Source organism: Telmatherina bonti, assembly GCF_933228915.1.
Source record: "Telmatherina bonti genome assembly, chromosome: 14".
Lineage (NCBI taxonomy): Eukaryota > Metazoa > Chordata > Actinopteri > Atheriniformes > Telmatherinidae > Telmatherina > Telmatherina bonti.
The window spans coordinates 41,027,248-41,042,635 of NC_136612.1; the positions used below are offsets into that span (position 1 = coordinate 41,027,248).

The 15,388-nt window shown below is 53.6% G+C and overlaps 1 protein-coding gene across 1 annotated transcript in view; it reads left to right on the forward strand.

The window, feature by feature from the left end:
- The window catches only part of fbxl19 (F-box and leucine rich repeat protein 19), a 126,197-nt gene that overhangs the window by 29,126 nt on the left and 81,683 nt on the right, over positions 1-15,388 (forward strand). The window contains exon 2 of the mRNA XM_079252516.1: positions 1,329-1,535. Coding sequence (XP_079108642.1) covers positions 1,344-1,535 — 192 coding nt within the window. The 5' untranslated portion in view covers positions 1,329-1,343. The remainder of the gene's footprint in view (positions 1-1,328; positions 1,536-15,388) is intronic.

The following is a 15,388-nucleotide window of genomic DNA, read 5'->3' on the forward strand; positions in this document are numbered from 1 at the left end:
GTGTGTGTGAGAGACCATGATGACGTGTGTGTGTGTGTGTGAGAGACCATGATGACGTGTGTGTGTGTGTGAGAGACCATGATGACGTGTGTGTGTGTGTGACCATGATGACGTGTGTGTGTGTGTGTGAGACCATGATGACGTGTGTGTGTGTGTGTGAGACCATGATGACGTGTGTGTGTGTGTGAGACCATGATGACGTGTGTGTGTGAGACCATGATGACGTGTGTGTGTGAGAGACCATGATGGCGTATGTGTGTGTGTGTGTGAGAGACCATGATGGCGTATGTGTGTGTGTGTGTGAGAGACCATGATGACGTGTGTGTGTGTGTGAGACCATGATGACGTGTGTGTGTGTGTGTGAGAGAGACCATGATGACGTGTGTGTGTGAGACCATGATGACGTGTGTGTGTGAGAGACCATGATGGCGTATGTGTGTGTGTGTGTGAGAGACCATGATGGCGTATGTGTGTGTGTGTGTGTGAGACCATGATGACGTGTGTGTGTGTGAGACCATGATGACGTGTGTGTGTGTGTGTGTGACCATGATGACGTGTGTGTTTGTGTGTGTGTGTGAGACCGTGATGACGTAATTGTATGTGACCATGATGACGTGTGTGTGAGACCATGATGACGTGTGTGTGTGACCGTGATGACGTGTGTGTGTGTGACCGTGATGACGTGTGTGTGAGACCATGATGACGTGTGTGTTTGTGTGTGTGTGTGTGTGACCGTGATGACGTAATTGTATGTGACCATGATGACGTGTGTGTGTGTGTGTGTGTGTGACCGTGATGACGTAATTGTATGTGACCATGATGACGTGTGTGTGTGTGTGTGTGTGTGTGTATGAGACCATGATGACGTGTGTGTGTGTGTGTGTGAGACCATGATGACGTGTGTGTGTGTGTGTGTGAGACCATGATGACGTGTGTGTGTGACCATGATGACGTGTGTGTGTGTGTGTGAGACCATGATGACGTGTGTGTGTGTGTGTGTGTGTGAGACCATGATGACGTGTGTGTGTGACCATGATGACGTGTGTGTGTGACCATGATGACGTGTGTGTGTGTGACCATGATGACGTGTGTGTGTGTGTGAGACCATGATGACGTGTGTGTGTGTGTGTGTGAGACCATGATGACGTGTGTGTGTGTGTGTGTGTGTGAGACCATGATGACGTGTGTGTGTGAGACCATGATGACGTGTGTGTGTGAGACCATGATGACGTGTGTGTGTGAGACCATGATGACGTGTGTGTGTGTGTGAGACCATGATGACGTGTGTGTGTGAGACCATGATGACGTGTGTGTGTGTGTGTCTCCAGCTGACTCGATCGGGAATGTCTGGCAGTAAGGCGCTGGGCGGGGGGCCCGGCGGCGGCGGCGGGGCGCGGCGCCGGAGGACCCGGTGCCGGCGCTGCCAGGCCTGCATGAGGACGGAGTGCGGCGAGTGCCACTTCTGTAAGGACATGAAGAAGTTCGGAGGACCCGGCCGGATGAAGCAGTCCTGTCTGCTGAGGCAGTGCACGGCGGTGAGACACGTGCACACACACACACACACACACACACACAGCAGGTGTCACCCAGTCCAGATCAGATCCAGTACAGATCCAGTACAGGTCCAGTACAGGTCCAGATCCAGTACAGGTCCAGTACAGATCCAGTACAGATCCAGTACAGCTCCAGATCCAGTCCAAAACCAGTCCAGATCCAGTCCAGATCCAGTCCAGGTCCAGTCCAGATCCAGTCCAGCTCCAGATCCAGTACAGGTCCAGTCCAGCTCCAGATCCAGTCCAGGTCCAGTACAGCTCCAGATCCAGAACAGATCCAGTCCAGGTCCAGTACAGGTCCAGTACAGGTCCAGTACAGGTCCAGACCAGATCCCGTACAGGTCCAGATCCAGTCCAGATCCAGTCCAGGTCCAGATCCAGTGCAGATCCAGTCCAGGTCTAGTACAGATCCAGTCCAGGTCCAGTACAGATCCAGTACAGGTCCAGATCCAGTCCAGGTTCGGATCAGATCCAGTACAGATCCAGTCCAGGTTCAGTCCAGGTCCAGTCCAGGTCTAGATCCAGTACAGGTCCAGTACGTCTCAAGATCCAGTCCAGATCCAGTCCAGGTCCAGATCCAGTAAAGAACCAGTCCAGGTCCAGTACAGGTCCAGTCCAGGTCCAGGTCCAGTACAGGTCCAGTACGGCTCCAGATCCAGTACAGAGCCAGTCCAGCTCCAGATCCAGTACAGATCCAGTCCAGGTCCAGTACAGATCCAGAACAGATCCAGGTCCAGTCCAGGTCCAGTCCATGTCCAGTACAGGTCCAGTCCAGATTCAGTACAGGCCCAGATCCAGTCCAGGTCCAGTCCAGGTCCAGATCCACTACAGGTCCAGCACAGATCCAGCACAGATCCAGTACAGGTCCAGATCCAGTCCAGATCCAGTCTAGGTCCAGTCCAGGTCCAGTTCAGGTCCAGCATAGATCCAGTCCAGGTCCAGATCCAGTCCAGGTCCAGATCCAGTAAAGAACCAGTCCAGGTCCAGTACAGGTCCAGTACAGCTCCAGATCCAGTACAGAGCCAGTCCAGCTCCAGATCCAGTCCAGATCCAGTCCAAAACCAGTCCAGATCCAGTCCAGATCCAGTCCAGGTCCAGTCCAGATCCAGTACAGCTCCAGATCCAGTACAGCTCCAGATCCAGAACAGATCCAGTCCAGGTCCAGTACAGGTCCAGTACAGGTCCAGTACAGGTCCAGACCAGATCCAGTACAGGTCCAGTACAGGTCCAGTACAGATCCAGTCCAGGTCCAGTACAGATCCAGAACAGGTCCAGTACAGGTCCAGATCCAGTCCAGGTCCAGTCCAGGTCCAGGTCCACTACAGGTCCAGTACAGGTCCAGTACAGATCCAGTAAAAGTCCAGTCCAGATTCAGTCCAGGTCCAGTCCAGGTCCAGTCCAGGTCCAGTACAGATCCAGTCCAGGTCCAGATCCAGATCCAGTCCAAGTCCAGATCCAGTGCAGATCCAGTCCAGGTCCAGTACAGATCCAGTACAGGTCCAGATCCAGTCCAGGTTCGGATCAGATCCAGTACAGATCCAGTGCAGGTTCAGTCCAGGTCCAGTCCAGGTCCAGATCCAGTACAGGTCCAGTACGTCTCAAGATCCAGTCCAGATCCAGTCCAGGTCCAGATCCACTAAAGAACTAGTCCAGGTCCAGTACAGGTCCAGTACAGGTCCAGTCCAGGTCCAGGTCCAGTACAGGTCCAGTACGGCTCCAGATCCAGTACAGAGCCAGTCCAGGTCCAGATCAAGTCCAGATCCAGTCCAGGTCTAGTACAGCTCCAGATCCAGTACAGATCCAGTCCAGGTCCAGTACAGATCCAGGTCCAGTCCAGATCCAGTCCAGGTCCAGTCCATGTCCAGTACAGGTCCAGTCCAGATTCAGTACAGGCCCAGATCCAGTCCAGGTCCAGTCCAGGTCCAGTCCAGGTCCAGTCCAGGTCCAGATCCACTACAGATCCAGTACAGGTCCAGATCCAGTCCAGATCCAGTCCAGGTCCAGTCCAGGTCCAGTCCAGGTCCAGTTCAGGTCCAGCATAGATCCAGTCCAGGTCCAGATCCAGTCCAGGTCCAGGTCCAGATCCAGTAAAGAACCAGTCCAGGTCCAGTACAGGTCCAGATCCAGTAAAGATCCAGTACAGGTCCACTAAAAGTCCAGTACAGGTCCAGTACAGATCCAGTCCAGGTCCAGATCCAGTCCAGATCCAGTCCAGGTCTAGTACAGCTCCAGATCCAGTCCAGATCCAGTCCAGGTCCAGATCCAGTCCAGGTCCAGTCCAGATCCAGTCCAGGTCCAGATCCAGTCCAGATCCAGTCCAGGTCTAGTACAGCTCCAGATCCAGTACAGGTCCAGCACAGATCCAGTACAGGTCCAATAAAAGTCCAGTACAGGTCCAGTACAGATCCAGTCCAGGTCCAGATCCAGTCCAGATCCAGTCCAGGTCTAGTACAGCTCCAGATCCAGTACAGATCCAGTACAGGTCCAGTACAGATCCAGTCCAGGTCCAGTACAGATCCAGAACAGGTCCAGTACAGGTCCAGATCCAGTCCAGGTCCAGTCCAGGTCCAGGTCCACTACAGGTCCAGTACAGGTCCAGTACAGATCCAGTAAAAGTCCAGTCCAGATTCAGTCCAGGTCCAGTCCAGGTCCAGTCCAGGTCCAGTCCAGGTCCAGTACAGATCCAGTCCAGGTCCAGATCCAGATCCAGTCCAAGTCCAGATCCAGTGCAGATCCAGTCCAGGTCCAGTACAGATCCAGTACAGGTCCAGATCCAGTCCAGGTTCGGATCAGATCCAGTACAGATCCAGTGCAGGTTCAGTCCAGGTCCAGTCCAGGTCCAGATCCAGTACAGGTCCAGTACGTCTCAAGATCCAGTCCAGATCCAGTCCAGGTCCAGATCCACTAAAGAACTAGTCCAGGTCCAGTACAGGTCCAGTACAGGTCCAGTCCAGGTCCAGGTCCAGTACAGGTCCAGTACGGCTCCAGATCCAGTACAGAGCCAGTCCAGGTCCAGATCAAGTCCAGATCCAGTCCAGGTCTAGTACAGCTCCAGATCCAGTACAGATCCAGTCCAGGTCCAGTACAGATCCAGGTCCAGTCCAGATCCAGTCCAGGTCCAGTCCATGTCCAGTACAGGTCCAGTCCAGATTCAGTACAGGCCCAGATCCAGTCCAGGTCCAGTCCAGGTCCAGTCCAGGTCCAGTCCAGGTCCAGATCCACTACAGATCCAGTACAGGTCCAGATCCAGTCCAGATCCAGTCCAGGTCCAGTCCAGGTCCAGTCCAGGTCCAGTTCAGGTCCAGCATAGATCCAGTCCAGGTCCAGATCCAGTCCAGGTCCAGGTCCAGATCCAGTAAAGAACCAGTCCAGGTCCAGTACAGGTCCAGATCCAGTAAAGATCCAGTACAGGTCCACTAAAAGTCCAGTACAGGTCCAGTACAGATCCAGTCCAGGTCCAGATCCAGTCCAGATCCAGTCCAGGTCTAGTACAGCTCCAGATCCAGTCCAGATCCAGTCCAGGTCCAGATCCAGTCCAGGTCCAGTCCAGATCCAGTCCAGGTCCAGATCCAGTCCAGATCCAGTCCAGGTCTAGTACAGCTCCAGATCCAGTACAGGTCCAGCACAGATCCAGTACAGGTCCAATAAAAGTCCAGTACAGGTCCAGTACAGATCCAGTCCAGGTCCAGATCCAGTCCAGATCCAGTCCAGGTCTAGTACAGCTCCAGATCCAGTACAGGTCCAGCACAGATCCAGTACAGGTCCAATAAAAGTCCAGTACAGGTCCAGTACAGATCCAGTCCAGGTCCAGATCCAGTCCAGATCCAGTCCAGGTCTAGTACAGCTCCAGATCCAGTACAGATCCAGTACAGGTCCAGTACAGGTCCAGATCAGATCCAGTACAGGTCCAGTCCAGATCAGATCCAGTACAGATCCAGTCCAGGTCTAGTACAGATCCAGTCCAGGTCCAGTCCAGATCCAGTACTTATCCAGTACAGGTCCAGATCCTGTACAGGTCCAGTACAGGTCCATTACAGGTCCAGATCCTGTACAGGTCCAGTCCAGGTCCAGTCCAGGCCCAGTACAGATCCAGTACAGATCCAGATCCAGTCCAGATCCAATCCAGGTCTAGTACAGCTCCAGATCCAGTACAGATCCAGTACAGGTCCAGCACAGATCCAGTCTAGGTCCAGTACAGGTCCAGTCCAGGTCCAGTACAGGTCCAGTACAGGTCCAGCACAGATCCAGTACAGGTCCAGTACAGGTCCAGTACAGGTCCAGTAAAAGTCCAGATCCAGTCCAGGTCCAGTACAGGTCCTGTCCAGGTCCAGTACAGATCCAGAACCGATCCAGTCCAGATCCAGTCCAGGTCCAGTCCATGTCCAGTACAGGTCCAGTCCAGATTCAGTACAGGTCCAGATCCAGTACAGGTCCAGCATAGATCCAGTCCAGGTCCAGTACAGGTCCAGATCCAGTCAGGTGCAATACAGGTCCAGATCCAGTCCAGATCCAGTACAGGTCCAGATCCAGATCAGATCCAGTCCAGGTCCAGATCCAGTACAGATCCAATACAGGTCCAGATCCAGTACAGGTCCAGATCCAGTACAGATCCAGTACAGGTCCAGATCCAGTACAGATCCCGTACAGGTCCAGATCTAGTACAGGTCCAGTACAGGTCCAGATCCAGTACAGGTCCAGATCCAGTACAGATCTAGTACAGGTCCAGATCCAGTCCAGATCCAGTACAGATCCAGTCCAGGTCCAGTACAGGTCCAGTCCAGGTCCAGATCCACTACAGATCCAGCACAGATCCAGCACAGATCCAGTACAGATCCAGTACAGGTCCAGTCCAGGTCCAGGTCCAGTACAGATCCAGTATAAAGTCCAGTCCAGATTCAGTACAGGTCCAGTCCAGATCCGGTACAGATCCAGTACAGGTCTAGATCCAGTCCAGGTCCAGTCCAGGTCCAGATCCACTACAGGTCCAGCACAGATCCAGCACAGATCCAGTCCAGGTCCAGATCCAGTCCAGGTCCAGTCCAGGTCCAGTACAGCTCCAGATCCAGTCCAGGTCCAGATCCAGTCCAGGTCCAGATCCAGTCCAGGTCCAGTCCAGGTCCATTCCAGGTCCAGATCCAGTCCAGATCCAGTACAGGTCCAGACCAGGTCCAGATCCAGTAAAGAACCAGTACAGGTCCAGATCCAGTACAGGTCCAGTACAGATCCAGATCCAGTCCAGATCCAATACAGGTCCAGCACAGATCCAGCACAGATCCAGTACAGGTCCAGATCCAGTCCAGATCCAGTCTAGGTCCAGTCCAGGTCCAGTTCAGGTCCAGCATAGATCCAGTCCAGGTCCAGATCCAGTCCAGGTCCAGATCCAGTAAAGAACCAGTCCAGGTCCAGTACAGGTCCAGTACAGCTCCAGATCCAGTCCAGATCCAGTCCAAAACCAGTCCAGATCCAGTCCAGATCCAGTCCAGGTCCAGTCCAGATCCAGTACAGCTCCAGATCCAGAACAGATCCAGTCCAGGTCCAGTACAGGTCCAGTACAGGTCCAGACCAGATCCAGTACAGGTCCAGTACAGGTCCAGTACAGATCCAGTCCAGGTCCAGTACAGATCCAGAACAGGTCCAGTACAGGTCCAGATCCAGTCCAGGTCCAGTCCAGATCCAGGTCCACTACAGGTCCAGTACAGGTCCAGTACAGATCCAGTAAAAGTCCAGTCCAGATTCAGTCCAGGTCCAGTCCAGGTCCAGTCCAGGTCCAGTACAGATCCAGTCCAGGTCCAGATCCAGATCCAGTCCAAGTCCAGATCCAGTGCAGATCCAGTCCAGGTCCAGTACAGATCCAGTACAGGTCCAGATCCAGTCCAGGTTCGGATCAGATCCAGTACAGATCCAGTGCAGGTTCAGTCCAGATCCAGTACAGGTCCAGTACGTCTCAAGATCCAGTCCAGATCCAGTCCAGGTCCAGATCCACTAAAGAACTAGTCCAGGTCCAGTACAGGTCCAGTACAGGTCCAGTCCAGGTCCAGGTCCAGTACAGGTCCAGTACGGCTCCAGATCCAGTACAGAGCCAGTCCAGGTCCAGATCAAGTCCAGATCCAGTCCAGGTCTAGTACAGCTCCAGATCCAGTACAGATCCAGTCCAGGTCCAGTACAGATCCAGGTCCAGTCCAGATCCAGTCCAGGTCCAGTCCATGTCCAGTACAGGTCCAGTCCAGATTCAGTACAGGCCCAGATCCAGTCCAGGTCCAGTCCAGGTCCAGTCCAGGTCCAGTCCAGGTCCAGATCCACTACAGATCCAGTACAGGTCCAGATCCAGTCCAGATCCAGTCCAGGTCCAGTCCAGGTCCAGTCCAGGTCCAGCATAGATCCAGTCCAGGTCCAGATCCAGTCCAGGTCCAGGTCCAGATCCAGTAAAGATCCAGTCCAGGTCCAGATCCAGTCCAGATCCAGTCCAGGTCTAGTACAGCTCCAGATCCAGTCCAGATCCAGTCCAGGTCCAGATCCAGTCCAGGTCCAGTCCAGATCCAGTCCAGGTCCAGATCCAGTCCAGATCCAGTCCAGGTCTAGTACAGCTCCAGATCCAGTACAGGTCCAGCACAGATCCAGTACAGGTCCAATAAAAGTCCAGTACAGGTCCAGTACAGATCCAGTCCAGGTCCAGATCCAGTCCAGATCCAGTCCAGGTCTAGTACAGCTCCAGATCCAGTACAGATCCAGTACAGATCCAGTACAGGTCCAGTACAGGTCCAGATCAGATCCAGTACAGGTCCAGTCCAGATCAGATCCAGTACAGATCCAGTCCAGGTCTAGTACAGATCCAGTCCAGGTCCAGTCCAGATCCAGTACTTATCCAGTACAGGTCCAGATCCTGTACAGGTCCAGTACAGGTCCATTACAGGTCCAGATCCTGTACAGGTCCAGTCCAGGTCCAGATCCACTACAGGTCCAGCACAGATCCAGCACAGATCCAGTCCAGGTCCAGATCCAGTCCAGGTCCAGTCCAGGTCCAGTACAGCTCCAGATCCAGTCCAGGTCCAGATCCAGTCCAGGTCCAGATCCAGTCCAGGTCCAGTCCAGGTCCATTCCAGGTCCAGATCCAGTCCAGATCCAGTACAGGTCCAGACCAGGTCCAGATCCAGTAAAGAACCAGTACAGGTCCAGATCCAGTACAGGTCCAGTACAGATCCAGATCCAGTCCAGATCCAATACAGGTCCAGCACAGATCCAGCACAGATCCAGTACAGGTCCAGATCCAGTCCAGATCCAGTCTAGGTCCAGTCCAGGTCCAGTTCAGGTCCAGCATAGATCCAGTCCAGGTCCAGATCCAGTCCAGGTCCAGATCCAGTAAAGAACCAGTCCAGGTCCAGTACAGGTCCAGTACAGCTCCAGATCCAGTCCAGATCCAGTCCAAAACCAGTCCAGATCCAGTCCAGATCCAGTCCAGGTCCAGTCCAGATCCAGTACAGCTCCAGATCCAGAACAGATCCAGTCCAGGTCCAGTACAGGTCCAGTACAGGTCCAGACCAGATCCAGTACAGGTCCAGTACAGATCCAGTCCAGGTCCAGTACAGATCCAGAACAGGTCCAGTACAGGTCCAGATCCAGTCCAGGTCCAGTCCAGATCCAGGTCCACTACAGGTCCAGTACAGGTCCAGTACAGATCCAGTAAAAGTCCAGTCCAGATTCAGTCCAGGTCCAGTCCAGGTCCAGTCCAGGTCCAGTACAGATCCAGTCCAGGTCCAGATCCAGATCCAGTCCAAGTCCAGATCCAGTGCAGATCCAGTCCAGGTCCAGTACAGATCCAGTACAGGTCCAGATCCAGTCCAGGTTCGGATCAGATCCAGTACAGATCCAGTGCAGGTTCAGTCCAGGTCCAGTCCAGGTCCAGATCCAGTACAGGTCCAGTACGTCTCAAGATCCAGTCCAGATCCAGTCCAGGTCCAGATCCACTAAAGAACTAGTCCAGGTCCAGTACAGGTCCAGTACAGGTCCAGTCCAGGTCCAGGTCCAGTACAGGTCCAGTACGGCTCCAGATCCAGTACAGAGCCAGTCCAGGTCCAGATCAAGTCCAGATCCAGTCCAGGTCTAGTACAGCTCCAGATCCAGTACAGATCCAGTCCAGGTCCAGTACAGATCCAGGTCCAGTCCAGATCCAGTCCAGGTCCAGTCCATGTCCAGTACAGGTCCAGTCCAGATTCAGTACAGGCCCAGATCCAGTCCAGGTCCAGTCCAGGTCCAGTCCAGGTCCAGATCCACTACAGATCCAGTACAGGTCCAGATCCAGTCCAGATCCAGTCCAGGTCCAGTCCAGGTCCAGTCCACGTCCAGTTCAGGTCCAGCATAGATCCAGTCCAGGTCCAGATCCAGTCCAGGTCCAGGTCCAGATCCAGTAAAGAACCAGTCCAGGTCCAGTACAGGTCCAGATCCAGTAAAGATCCAGTACAGGTCCACTAAAAGTCCAGTACAGGTCCAGTACAGATCCAGTCCAGGTCCAGATCCAGTCCAGATCCAGTCCAGGTCTAGTACAGCTCCAGATCCAGTCCAGGTCCAGATCCAGTCCAGGTCCAGTCCAGATCCAGTCCAGGTCCAGATCCAGTCCAGATCCAGTCCAGGTCTAGTACAGCTCCAGATCCAGTACAGGTCCAGCACAGATCCAGTACAGGTCCAATAAAAGTCCAGTACAGGTCCAGTACAGATCCAGTCCAGGTCCAGATCCAGTCCAGATCCAGTCCAGGTCTAGTACAGCTCCAGATCCAGTACAGATCCAGTACAGATCCAGTACAGGTCCAGTACAGGTCCAGATCAGATCCAGTACAGGTCCAGTCCAGATCAGATCCAGTACAGATCCAGTCCAGGTCTAGTACAGATCCAGTCCAGGTCCAGTCCAGATCCAGTACTTATCCAGTACAGGTCCAGATCCTGTACAGGTCCAGTACAGGTCCATTACAGGTCCAGATCCTGTACAGGTCCAGTCCAGGTCCAGTCCAGGCCCAGTACAGATCCAGTACAGATCCAGATCCAGTCCAGATCCAATCCAGGTCTAGTACAGCTCCAGATCCAGTACAGATCCAGTACAGGTCCAGCACAGATCCAGTCTAGGTCCAGTACAGGTCCAGTCCAGGTCCAGTACAGGTCCAGTACAGGTCCAGCACAGATCCAGTCCAGGTCCAGTACAGGTCCAGTACAGGTCCAGTAAAAGTCCAGATCCAGTCCAGGTCCAGTACAGGTCCTGTCCAGGTCCAGTACAGATCCAGAACCGATCCAGTCCAGATCCAGTCCAGGTCCAGTCCATGTCCAGTACAGGTCCAGTCCAGATTCAGTACAGGTCCAGATCCAGTACAGGTCCAGCATAGATCCAGTCCAGGTCCAGTACAGGTCCAGATCCAGTCAGGTGCAATACAGGTCCAGATCCAGTCCAGATCCAGTACAGGTCCAGATCCAGATCAGATCCAGTCCAGGTCCAGATCCAGTACAGATCCAATACAGGTCCAGATCCAGTACAGGTCCAGATCCAGTACAGATCCAGTACAGGTCCAGATCCAGTACAGATCCCGTACAGGTCCAGATCTAGTACAGGTCCAGTACAGGTCCAGATCCAGTACAGGTCCAGATCCAGTACAGATCTAGTACAGGCCCAGATCCAGTCCAGATCCAGTACAGATCCAGTCCAGGTCTAGTACAGGTCCAGTCCAGGTCCAGATCCACTACAGATCCAGCACAGATCCAGCACAGATCCAGTACAGATCCAGTACAGGTCCAGTCCAGGTCCAGGTCCAGTACAGATCCAGTATAAAGTCCAGTCCAGATTCAGTACAGGTCCAGTCCAGATCCGGTACAGATCCAGTACAGGTCTAGATCCAGTCCAGGTCCAGTCCAGGTCCAGATCCACTACAGGTCCAGCACAGATCCAGCACAGATCCAGTCCAGGTCCAGATCCAGTCCAGGTCCAGTCCAGGTCCAGTCCAGGTCCAGTACAGCTCCAGATCCAGTCCAGGTCCAGATCCAGTCCAGGTCCAGATCCAGTCCAGGTCCAGTCCAGGTCCATTCCAGGTCCAGATCCAGTCCAGATCCAGTACAGGTCCAGACCAGGTCCAGATCCAGTAAAGAACCAGTACAGGTCCAGATCCAGTACAGGTCCAGTACAGATCCAGATCCAGTCCAGATCCAATACAGGTCCATTAAAGGTCCAGTAAAAGTCCAGTGCAGGTCCAGTCCAGGTCCAGTCCAGATCCAGTAAAGAACCAGTACAGATCCAGTCCAGGTCCAGAACAGCTCCAGTCCAGGTCTAGTCCAGGTCCAGTACAGGTCCAGTAAAAGTCCAGTACAGGTCCAATCCAGGTCCAGATCCAGTAAAGAACCAGTACAGATCCAGTACAGATCCAGTCCAGATCCAGATCCAGATCCAGTACAGATCCAGTCCAGGTCTAGTACAGGTCCGGTACAGGTCCAGATCCAGTCCAGATCCAGATCCAGTCCAGATCCAGTCCAGGTCCAGTACAGGTCCAGATCCAGTTCAGGTCCAGTACAGGTCCAAATCCAGTACAGGTCCAGTACAGCTCCAGATCCGGTCCAGATTCAGTCCAGATTCATTCCAGATCCAGTACAGGTCCAGTAAAGGTCCAGATCCAGTACAGGTCCAGTAAAGGTCCAGATCCAGTACAGGTCCAGTACAGGTCCAGTAAAAGTCCAGTACAGGTCCAGATCCAGTATAGGTCCAGTCCAGGTCCAGGTCCAGTCCAGATCCAGTCCAGATCCAGTCCAGGTCCAGTACAGATCCAGTACAGATCCAGTACAGGTCCAGAACAGATCCAGTCCAGATCCAGTCCAGGTCCAGTCCAGGTCCAGGTCCAGTACAGATCCAGTACAGATCCAATACAGGTCCAGAACAGATCCAGTCCAGGTCCAGCACAGATCCAGTACAGATCCAGTACAGTTCCAGTACAGGTCCTGTACAGAACCAGTACACGTCCAGATCCAGTACACGTCCAGATCCAGTACAGGTCCAGATCCAGTCCAGATCCAGTCCAGATCCAGTACACGTCCAGTACAGGTCCAGATCCAGAACAGATCCAGTACAGGTCCACTAAAAGTCCAGTCCAGGTCCAGTCCAGGTCCAGTCCAGATCCAGTAAAGAACCAGTACAGTTCCAGTACAGGTCCAGATCAGAACCAGTCCAGGTCCAGTCCAGGTCTAGATCCACTACAGATCCACTACAGGTCCAGTACAGATCCAGCACAGATCCAGTCCAGGTCCAGTCCAGGTCCAGATCCAGTACAGATCCAGTACAGATCCAGCACAGATCCAGTCCAGGTCCAGTCCAGGTCTACTCCAGGTCCACATCCAGTACAGGTCCAGTACAGGTCCAGTACAGGTCCAGATCCAGTAGAGAACTAGTACAGATCCAGTACAGGTCCAGTCCAGGTCCAGATCCACTACAGATCCAGTCCAGGTCCAGATCCACCACAGATCCAGTCCAGGTCCAGTCCAGTACAGATCCAGTACAGGTCCAGTCCAGGTCCAGATCAGATCCAGTACAGATCCAGTCCAGGTCTAGTACAGGTCCGGTACAGGTCCGGATCCAGTGCAGATCCAGTCCAGGTCCAGATCCAGATCCAGTCCAGGTCCAGATCTAGATCCAGTCCAGATCAAGTACAGGTTCAGTCCAGGTCCAAATCCAGTACAGGCCCAGTACAGGTCCAGATCTAGTACAGGTCCAGATCCAGTCCAGATCCAGTACAGGTTCAGATTCAGTCCAGATTCAGTCCAGATCCAGTACAGGTCCAGATCTAGTACAGGTCCAGATACAGTCCAGATCCAGTACAGGTCCAGATTCAGTCCAGATTCAGTCCAGATCCAGTACAGGTCCGGATCCATTCCAGGTCCACGTCAGATTCAGTACAGGTCCAGTCCAGATCCAGTCCAGATCCATTACAGATCCAGTACAGATCCAGATCAAGTACAGATCCAGTACAGGTCCAGATCCAGAACAGATCCAGTACAGGTCCAGTAAAAGTCCAGTCCAGGTCCAGTCCAGATCCACTACAGATCCAGTACAGGTCCAGATCCAGTCCAGATCCAGTACAGGTCCAGTCCAGGTCCAGATCCAGTACAGGTCCAGTCCAGGTCCAGATCCAGTCCATTTCTAGTACAGGTCCAGATCCAGTCAAGATCCAGTACAGGTCCAGATTCAGTACAGGTCCAGTCCAGGTCCAGTCCAGATCCAGTCCAGATTCAGTACAGGTCCAGTCCAGATCCAGTCCAGATTCAGTACAGGTCCAGTCCAGATCCAGTCCAGATCCAGTACAGAACAAGTACAGATCCAGTACAGGTGCAGTACAGGTCCAGTCCAGGTCCAGATCAGATCCATTACAGATCCAGTCCAGGTCTAGTACAGGTCCGGTACAGGTCCAGATACAGTCCAGATCCAGTCCAGGTCCAGATCCAGTCCAGGTCCAGGTCCAGTCCAGATCCAGTCCAGATCCAGATCCAGTACAGATCTAGTACAGGTCCAGATCCAGTCCAGATCCAGTACAGGTCCAGATCCAGTCCAGATCCAGTCCAGATCCAGTCCATATCCAGTACAGGTCCAGTTAAGGTCCAGATCCAGTACAGGTCCAGTACAGGTCCAGACCCTGTCGAGATCCAGTCCAGATCCAGTCCAGATCCAGTCAAGGTCCAGTACAGGTCCAGATCCAGTCCAGATCCAGTCCAGATCCAGTACAGGTCCAGTCCAGGTCCAGATCCAGTCCAGATCTAGTACAGGTCCAGATCCAGTCCAGATCCAGTACAGGTCCTGTACAGATCCAGTCCAGATCCAGATCCAGATCCAGTCCATATCCAGTACAGGTCCAGTTAAGGTCCAGATCCAGTCCAGGTCCAGTACAGGTCCAGACCCTTTTGAGATCCAGTCCAGATCCAGTCAAGGTCCAGTACAGGTCCAGATCCAGTCCAGATCCAGTACAGGTCCAGTACAGTTCCAGATCTAGTCCAGATCCAGTCCAGGTCCAGTCCAGGTCCAGTCCAGGTCCAGTCCAGGTCCAGTACAGGTTCAGTACAGGTCCAGAACAGATCCAGTCCAGGTCCAGTCCAGATCCAGTCCAGGTACAGATCCAGTCCAGATCCAGTCCAGATCCAGTACAGGTCCAGAACAGATCCAGTCCACGTCCAGTCCAGATCCAGTCCAGGTCCAGTCTAGGTCCAGGTCCAGTACAGATCCAGTCCAGGTCCACTCCAGATCCAGTCCAGGTCCAGTCCAGGTCCAGGTCCAGTACAGATCCAGTACAGGTCCAGATCCAGTACAGGTCCTGTACAGATCCAGTACAGGTCCAGATCCCGTCCAGATCCAGTACAGGTCCAGTACAGGTCCAGATCCAGTCCAGATCCAGTCCAGGTCCAGTCCAGGTTCAGTACAGGTCCAGTACAGATTCAGTACAGGTCCAGATCAAGTACAGATCCAGTACAGGTCCAGATCCAGTACAGATCCAGATCCAGTCCAGGTCCAGTCCAGATCCAGTCCAGGTCCAGTCCAGGTCCAGATCCAGTCCAGATCCAGTATAGGTCCAGTACAGGTCCAGATCCAGTCCATATCCAGTACAGATCCAGTTAAGGTCCAGATCCAGTACAGGTCCAGACCCTGTCGAGATCCAGTCCAGATCCAGTCCAGATCCAGTCCAGATCCAGTCCAGGTGCAGTCCAGGTCCAGTACAGGTCCAGATCCAGTCCAGATCCAGTCCAGATCCAGTCCAGGTCCAGTCCAGATCCAGTCCAGGTCCAGTCCAGGTCCAGTACAGGTCCAGATCCAGTCCAGATCCAGTCCAGGTCCA